General features: G+C 33.8%; 1 protein-coding gene across 1 annotated transcript in view; it reads left to right on the top strand.

Annotated features, from left to right (window-relative positions):
• The window catches only part of Trhde (thyrotropin releasing hormone degrading enzyme), a 468,335-nt gene that overhangs the window by 352,178 nt on the left and 106,116 nt on the right, over positions 1 to 10,041 (top strand). Inside the window, exons 11-12 of the mRNA XM_008834550.2 lie at positions 4,276 to 4,409; positions 4,512 to 4,567. Coding sequence (XP_008832772.1) covers positions 4,276 to 4,409; positions 4,512 to 4,567 — 190 coding nt within the window. The remainder of the gene's footprint in view (positions 1 to 4,275; positions 4,410 to 4,511; positions 4,568 to 10,041) is intronic.

Raw genomic sequence — 10,041 nt, 5'->3', positions numbered from 1 at the left:
ATAATTCTGTATAGTTTTCCTCCAAAGTGACTTGGGGTTCATAATCCTTTAAAACCGGTATTATCTTTACCCACATTTTACAAATAAGGAATTAAAGGTTTGACAACTACTTGCCCAATGTGCACATAGATTAGTATGTGTGAAGCTGGCTTTAGAAGCTTATTCCCTGACCCCCAGCCCCCAATCCATAGTCTGGACACACACACACACACACACACACACACACACACACACACACACAACCTACATTTGACAGGTTGCTTTGGATATCTCTTGTTACTCAACACAATGTTTTGTATTTTTACACATAGCTTTTTACAGGTCCCACCAAATATTGTTTCATTGGTTCTTCTCAAGACTTCAGTGAGAACAATCAATATATGTTGTCATTTCTGGACTTGTTGCTTGTTGTTGCCTTTGTTATTCTGGTTGACTTTTTACTTGTTTCGTTTTTAAATTCTTCTACAACTAGCACATATTGGGTAGAAATACTTAACATCATTTTCTATTTTATTTCTACCAATATTATAAAGTAAAAAAATCTTATAAAATGCCAACTCCTTAGTGGCTTGATATAGTCTGAGACTTGGGCCATTTTGAAAATAAATATGATTTATAATTATTATGAACACTCAGATTATAACTTCATACTTTTTACTATGGTACTTATCAGATACCATACCACATTAAGTCTCTGGAAAAGACCTTTTAGAAATTCGTTGCTTGCTATTAGTTAAAGAACATTTTGGGATATAATTGACTAGTACTGAAAAGATACTTTAAAATTTATTGCAAAATCTTTCTGTGAATTGTTTCTCCAAAGATGTAATTTGTAATAAAAGCATTATTCATAAATAATAATAACCTTCAGGTTTTAGTTATAAATTTAATAACAGCATGCTTAAAAACAGTTGATGGCTGTCTATTTTATTCTAGTCATGTTATGAAGATATGGAGATTATTTTTCTAATTGAATATACATATATTTACATTTATCATATAATTAGTATATGTTTTGACTATATTCTACATATGTTAATAAAATAAAAAATCAGAGCCAATTGAATTACATGGGATTTCTATGTTTTTTATCTAGTTTGTGAATGCAAAACAACTTAAAAAGTGAATTTAGGGCTAGAGAGATGGCTCAGTGGTTAAGAGCACTGGCTGATCTTGCAGAGGACTTGGGTTTGATTCCCAGCACCCAAACATGGGTTAACAACCATCTGTAACTCCAGTTACAGGGGTTCTGATGCCTTCTGATCTCCATGGCAATTGAATGACACAGGTGCACTTACGTACATGCAGGAAATACACTTAACAAATTAAATAAAAATAGGGGCTAGAGAGATGCCTCAGCAGTTAAGAGCACTGACTGCTCTTGCAGAGGACCCAGGTTCAATTCTTAGCACCCACACGGCAGCTATGAACTGTCATTAACTCTAGTTCCAGGGGAATCCGATGCCCTCTTCTGACCTCTGTGATATTTCACGACACGGGTGCACTCACATACATACAAATACAATACACTCATACACATAAAAAATAAAAATAAATAAAATATTTTAAACAAAATAAAATAAATAAAATTTTTAAAATGAGTTAAATATTAGAGGAAAAAAATGTGTTTGTTAAGATGGCTCAGTCATTAAGGGTTATACTAGCATGCTGCTCTTGCAGAATACCCAAGTTGACTTCCCAACACCTTCATCTGTGCAGCTCACAACTTTCTATAACTCCAGCTCTATAGGATCTGGTTCCCTCTTCTGGTCTCTTTCATTTACATGCACATACTTCTACACAGACATGCACACATACATATAATTTAAAATACATAAATTTTAAGCCAGGTGTGGTAATGCATGCCTTTAATCCCAGCACCTAGGAGGCAGAGGCAGGCATGTCTTAGTCAGTTTGAGGCCAGCTTGATCTACACAGCAAGTTACAGACAGCTGGGGTACTGGGAGACCTTGTCTCAAAAGATAAAATAAATAAATTAATTAAAAATAAATTTTAAATATTATCAAATTTACTCTTATCTCAACAAAGTTCACTGTTTTATTATTTTTATTATAAAAATATCATACCCACTGGGCTTGGTGACACACGCTTTTAATCTCAGCACTTGGGAGGCAGAGGCAGATGGATCTCTGTGAGTTCAAGGCCAGACTGGTCTACATATTGAGTTCCAGGTCAGCTGGGGCTACAGGGAGACCCTGTCTCAAAAAGACCAAAAGAAAAGAAATCATACCCCCCCCAATCAAGATTATGTAGGAAAAAAACAATATTTTCAATATTTATGATTTAGAATTTCCCTAAATTCAGACTTAATTAAAACTTCTTTTTGTGAAGTTTCTTTAGCCTTTTTAAAAATGCCCATTGCAAAATGAAGCTCTATTGATGAAAGCTGGGCACAGCAAGATTCTATGTTTATAAAGATAAGTGTTTAGAAGGCAGTGACACCATGTCCATTTAGCAAAAGCAGCAATAAGTTCTCCCCTCAGACCTATGACAATAGTAGGTTTAGAGCACAAATATGGTGAAGGCATGAGTTACTTCCTGTGGAGTGGTCTGTAAATGCTGTTAGTAACCCATCATAGTCATGCCAGTGTACTAGTGGGCATATCTTGCCAGGAAGGTCATCATTGTTGCTCCTGAGGTGCACAGCTGAATAGGACCATTGATAATTTTTGTTTCCCAGAGGCTTGCTTGCATGTCACCTTCCAGCACTGTGAACGCTAGCTTGCAGGGACGACCAGCTCAAATCCAGCTGGATTTATCAATGCCTTGTAACCTATGTAAATGCCACATATTCTTGGTAGTTATTTCTGTTGTTATTTTCACATCTGTAAAATGAGAGTTGCATACTGAAATATCTCAAGGCAGTTGTGTGGATAATCATATTAAAATTTTGAATATGTATTTATACAGCTTTAGATCACAACAATTATTTGTATTTTAGAGAAATATCTACCATTCTTGGAAATTTGATTTATGTGTCCAGGCTTTTCTTTATATCTTCCAATAGTCAAATATGGCAGGAAGTTGAATAATGTTTGAAAAATTAAAGATTAAATTTTATACTTAATATAAGCCTGGATAGGTGTATTTTATTTTACTGCAGATTTTTGAAAATTGTTAATCTATAGTGAACATTTGATTAATTAATCAACTGAAGGGCAACCTTTTCTTTATCATATTTATTTGAGAGAGAGTCATTTATAAGTACATAATCTCAAAGAAATGAAGGGAAGGCTTTTTGAAAAATACTATTGTTGATTCTGGTATGTAAAATCTTGATAATGATCTGTTCACTATTCAGATATGAGACATAAACTTTGTATTACAAATTTTATAGTTTTGACTCATTATTTTTGTGCTTTTTGTTTGTTGGTTTGTTATCCATCTGAATATCAAATTGTGTGTGTGTGTGCATGCAGATTTTAATTCAACTTTATTGTGCATATGAAGAATAAATCTCAAAGTTCGGCAGGAAAATAATTACAGTTGTGAACCATGTTTGTTTTGTGAGGTTACTAAAAGCTGTACAAGTGAAAGTGACTCTTTTCTGATCAGCATTTGAAAAACTCAAATGATGTAAGAAGTTATAAAGTTTTTCCTGGCCTTTGTTAATTGAATTACTTGAACACAATGAATTACAATTTTCCAAAGTAATTCCAATAAGAAAAGTGTATTGTCTTTATTTCTAATTCTATGAGGAAATATTGCAGTCTAGAGCAAATGAGATTTCCTTTGTCTGGCATTATTGTTAGTGTTGAGGAGTCTGTTATTTATTAGTGCTCTAAATAAACATGAGAACAAAGCAAGAAAAATGACATTCTAGTGAATGAGTGCTATTGTTTTAATCACCTTCTTATGGAATAAAATAGTAGAATATGTGTCAAAACAGTTCTTTTAGCTATATATACATATATATATATATATATGCATTCTATATAAATCCACTTGTATATGGTGGGAGAATTCTTGGGGACATTTATTTCAAGAAAATTATGTGTAACATAAAAGATTTTTCAAGAAGAATAAAGATATTAGTTATGAAAATCAAGAAATAAGATGATGAACAACTGAATAAAAGTTTTTCTTAACAATTCTAAATGAAAATGATTAAAGAATGATTTTCTATTGCATTTTTAGGGTGGCATTTTCTTTTAATTATTAGTATTGCTATACCTGATATTAAGAAAGCATACATTATTTCATTTTACCTTTCAAAATTTTGAAAATCTATTTACTTTCAAATGGTATTTTCAGAACATCACAGAATAACCTATTTGGACAAAGGAACCTGGCTACTTGGGAACATCAATCAAACTGGCTACTTTAGAGTAAACTATGACTTAAGGAACTGGAGATTACTGATTGATCAATTAATCAGAAATCATGAGGTACATTCTTGATCTACTTGTGAATGATCTGTTTTGACATATGAACACCTGTCATTTTAATTCTCAATGATTCCCCCACTTTTTTCCTAACTGGCCTCACAGGTACTTTCTGTCAGTAACCGTGCTGGTTTGATAGACGATGCTTTCAGCTTGGCCAGGTATGTTTTTCTCTGGATCTCCACAATAAAAATTCATGCCTGTAATACTTCCTCTAGTAATTTAAATATTATGGATATTATCTTTTTATTTAAGAATTTTAAAAGATAATTATATCTGCCGATTGTTTCATTTGAATCTGAATTATACTCAGTGACTCAAATTCAATAATAGCCACAGGGAATTTCCAAGACATGAGAAGCTTGATCAATTTCACCGCAAGTTCGGTTTAACACTCTGGAGATTAATATGATCTCCTCATAAATGAAATCTACAAAATGACCATGGTGCATTATTTAACTTCTGTTAGAGAACACCTTCAAGCATTAGCAGTGTTTCTACCACACATGCCACGATGTCCTTTAAAATGTGTTTTTATGTGATTTATTAGGTAAGTTTTTGCTGTGAGACATAAATAAGTATTCTACAATATATCAATCTTGTGCCAAAAGCTTTTAGTTAATTATAATAATATTGAGTGACTTTCACAATTAGATTTATAATGTTGAAATCAGTTATCCCCTCAACTAGTCATCAAATAAAAGAATGTTGATCAAAATGTTTGCTAAACCTGGATATTAGACAGTAAAATAAACTCATTTCTTTGATATTTTGTACCTTTTCACACTTGTGTAGTATTGTAATTTTAATACAAGATTAAGACATGGAGATTTTATTCTTCCTTAACTTTGTTATGTTTTTCCACATTTTCTTCTAATTGTGTGCATCTGGTTAGTTATGTTTGCACTCATGTGAACATGAGACTTTATCATGGGACCTGAAACTGCTTTTACAGTTTATGTATTCAAGCAGATCTCAGTTCTCTTCTGTATGTGAAAATCCACTTTATCCCCTGCAGCATTCCAATCCATCAAAACTAATGAGATTATATATAGAGCATTTGATAATTATTTCAACAGAAGCAAAACAGAAGATTTAGAAGAAACTTGAAATGATTATTGTTGTTCTTTTTGTGGGTGTGTTTGTATAAATAAGTAATGACCATAAAAAAAGACTACTGAAGAAATTCGAGGTACTTTCTACTGACAAACAACAACAACAACAACAACAACAACAAAAACTAAAAAAGGCCAAGGAACAACTCTGACCTCTGTATTCTTTATGATCCTGGGATGCACAGGACCATCACTAATTACCTTTCTTCCCTTGGCATTAATGTGTGTCAGTGCCTCATTCTGAGGAGGCACATTGGGCTGCAAACAGAATTCTGCTAGTCTTTGAGACATACATCTAAGAACTATTTTCAACAAGGAAGTTGCTATTAAAATTATATTCATTATGTCTGGCAAGAGGTTCACTGAGTAAAAGTCCTTTCTACACAAGGCTGATGACCTGAGTTTGATCCCCAGAACCTACAGTGGAGGGGGAAAACTGATTCTTGAAAGTTGTCCCCTGATCGCCACAGGAGCCCCATGACATGCACCTGCCCACATGTACTCACATAAACACATCACACACAGATGCACGTGTGTACAAACAGAAATAAAATTTAAAAATTAAAATAGTAATAAAGTAAATACAGCCCTTAACGAGCAAATGTAAGCAAGGGCCCAACCATGCAATGGCACCATCTTATCATGCAAAAAATTAGAAATGAGGTGGAGAAAGGCTTATTGAGATGGTGAATGTGGAGATAATAATTAAAATATAACTTTTGCACTACAAAAACATGAAGGCTTGAAGAAAATCTGAGGGATACTGAAAAATTATTTTTACGTAGACATTTAGAGAGTCCACTATGACATAAAGAAGAAACTGCTTAAAGTAATCCTGAGATGAAAGCAGATAAAGATTTAGAAGTGCCGAACACCAAGAATAAAGGTTTGGGAACTAATTATAAATAATTGCCATCATTAGCTAATAATTAATAGGTTCAGAAAATTTTCTGTCTTACATAAAATATGACTATCTCTATTTTTTATTGGAGGGTGGCTCTAGGATGCTCCATAGGCATCAGAATCTGTGGATGCCCCAAATCTTATTTAAAATGATGTAGTACTCACATATAAGCTGTGCATATTATTATGTAATCTTTAGAGTACTTACAAAATGTAATATGATATAAATGCTACATAGACAGCTGTGTAGGGAATAATGACCAGAAAAGTATTATAATTTTGAAGACTTTAAAGCTTTAAAATATTTAATTTCTTGAACATTTTTGCAAAAGATGAAAAAACTGAAAATACCTTTGAATATTTATTTTACTAATCAAGAAATATTTTATTAATAGAGTAAAATCAAATAAATAGAAAATCAAATTTATTCCAGCAAGTGTCATGTTCTTGGATTTAAATGTTACTTATAGTTTGTATATTCAAATAAATATTCCATATTTTTGTTATTCAGTCTATCAAATTTCTTTCAAGTACAAGAGCATATCAGGTACTCCTTGGCTTCTTTGAAAATAACAAGTTGAAAAAGAGCAAATATTTATTAAACAGTTATGGGCAGATTCTATGCTGAGATTTTGGTTCATGGCCTTTTTAATCTTAGCAAATGCATAGAGTAACCATGGTTGCTATGGCTGTGTCATAGTACTTGGAGGTTAAGAGGGATGAAGTCACTTAACTAAGCTTGTATATGTTCTAAGTGTGTGTGTGTGTGTGTGTGTGTGTGTGTGTGTGTGTGTGTGTTGGGGAATCTAACACCAAACAATAACCCAACAGAGTCCATTAGTTCAAGGCAAGGTAAGCTTATCTGTTCCATGATATTCCTTTCTATTCTACATCTGTTCAAATTATTCTTCGTTTAAACAGGAAACAAAGGAACAAAACAGTTTTCACTCTCCTGCCTTCACCATAGTCCTCACTGCCCTTCCAGCAAGAGTAAAGATGTATTCTTGCTTCACCCTTTACTTTTCTAGGATCCTGATAACTTTCGTGTGATTCAGAAGAGAGTTTTGTGTCATTTTGTGTTGCAATAACAATTTAATATCTGGTTTATATGTTGTATAATTCAGCAAATGAGTTGCTAATTATAAATTTTAAATGCTATAAACTTTCATGCCACAGTTTTTGTGAAAGTAAGAAAGATAGTAAGATCAAGCATTCTTATTAGTATTTGTTCTTGTTTTGTTTCTGTTTTAATTTTTAATTTTTTGTGATTTTTTTTAATATAATATAGCTTGATGGTATTTAGATCCCTCCAATATCTGCACCTCACCCTTTTTTCCCCACCTAATTTAATGTACTCATATATATATAATTATGGTTATAGAGTCTGATTTGTGTCTCCAAATGTCCTTCAATGTGGGTCTATCCACTGGACCCACCAAGAATCCCATCCCTGTAAGACACCGTGTTTCCCCCTCCTACAAACCATCAATTGCCTAAAGTTCCTTAGGATGGATTGGGATTTCTTACCTACCTTTCCATGTCCATGCTAGGATTTTGTCTGGTTTGAGCCTACATAGGATTTGTGTATGCTATCAACAATGATGTGAATTCATATGAGTAATTTACCAGCTGTCTGTAAGTCTCTGTTTCCTTGTGCTCATCCATCACATCTGGCTCTTACAGTCTTTCCACCTACTTTTCCTCAGTGATCCCTGAGCCTTGGGACGTGGAAGTTTGAAATAGGTGTCCTACTCAGGGATAAGCAGTCTGAATCCTCTGGTTCTTTACACAGCAACCAACTGTGGGTTTCTGTGTTGATCATAAGAAAACTCTGGTGAGAGTTGAGAGATACATCCGTTGTATGTGTATTTTGTGACACTTAGAGTTAAGCATCTCACAGCTGTTTTCTGTGCTTGACCAGTTCTTGAACTCTGTAATAGTGTCCATCTGTTGCAAAAATCAGCTTCTTTGATAAGGAATGAAAGGTATACTTCTCTGTAAATATGAGAATGCATATTTGAAACAATGTAAGAAATTACATTGGGTTTGTTCCAGAGATGCAGGGATGGTTCAATACATATAAGCTAATAAATATAATAATATAAATGGACTTAAAGACAAAAATCACATGGTAATCTCTATAGGCACAGAAAAGACCTTTGTCAAAGATCTTGCATGCAGGGCTCAGTAGTTAAGAGCACTGACTGTTTTTGTAGAAGACCCTGGTTCAAATTCCAGCACCCACATGGCAGCTAACAACCATCCAGAACTCCAGTTCCAGGGAATCCTACACTCTTTTCTGACCTGTGGATATTGCATGATGTGGGTTCACTTACATATATGAGGTAATACATACATTCACATAAAATAAATAAATAAGTAATAAATAAATAAATAAATAAATAAATCTAACATGCATTCATAATAAAAGTCCTAGAGGAAATTGGGATGGATAGAACATACCTCAAGAATCCCACAGCCAACATCATTCTAAATGGAGAAAAACTTGAAGCATTCCCACTAAAATCAAGGACCATGAAAGGCTGTCTACTATCCCAACTTCCTTTGAATATAGAGGTTGAGACTATAGCTAGAGCAGCAAGACAAAAGAAAGAAATTAAAGGAGTGCTAATTGGAAAAGAAGAAGTCAAATTATCCTTATTTGCAGATAAAATGATATTACACCCAAGAGCTCGCAAAGATTCCACCAGAAAACTTGTAAAACTGATTAACATTTTCAGCAAAGTGGCAGGTTACAAAATCAATCTACAATAATCAATAGCCTTTCTATATAGCAATAACAAGCAATCAGAGAAAGAATTTAGGAAACATATCCCTTCACAATAGCCTCAAAAATTTAAAATATCTAGGGATAAACCTAAAAAAGGCATTAAAGAGCTGTTGAATGAAATCTTCAAGTCTTTGAGGAAAGAGATTAAGGAAGACACAAGGAGATGGATAGACCTTCCATGCTCATGGATTGGTAGAATCAATATAGTGGAAATGACCATCCTACCAAAACCAAGTTACAGATTCAATACAGCCCTAATCAAAATCTCCATGACAGTCTTCATATAAATACTAAAATCCACCCTAAAGTTCATATGGAAGCACAAGAGATCCTAAAAAGACAAAGCAATCCTGAGCACAAAGAGCAACACTTGGGGGAGTATCATACCAAACTTCAATCTATACTACAGAGCCAAAGTCATAAAGAGAGCACAGTATTGGTACAAAAACAGAGTGGTTTTTGTTTTTGAGATAGGGTCTCCCTGTGTCATCAGTTGACCTAGAAATCACTATGTACACCAGGCTTACCTCAATCTCACAGAGATCTGCCTGCTTCTGCCTTCTGAGTGCTGGAAATAAAGGTATGCACCACCACGTCTTGCCCTGGCATTAAAAAAATTATATAAAAATACCATTAGGCATGATGCACTTGGAAGACTGCTGCAGGCCAACCTGTGCTACATATTAAGACCTTTTCTCAAAAATTAAGAACAACTACAACAAACCTATAAACAAAGCAAAAACATACCCTAATATGTTAAAGGATTTAGACCAATGAAGAAATACTGTTAAGACTAATTTTACTACCTCCCATCCCTGCCATCACT

Source organism: Nannospalax galili, unplaced genomic scaffold (genome assembly GCF_000622305.1).
Source record: "Nannospalax galili isolate Female #2095 unplaced genomic scaffold, S.galili_v1.0 scaffold76, whole genome shotgun sequence".
In the NCBI taxonomy this organism is placed as follows: domain Eukaryota; kingdom Metazoa; phylum Chordata; class Mammalia; order Rodentia; family Spalacidae; genus Nannospalax; species Nannospalax galili.
Note: the sequence above shows the minus strand (reverse complement) of the source record. Positions and strands in the feature narration are given on the sequence as shown.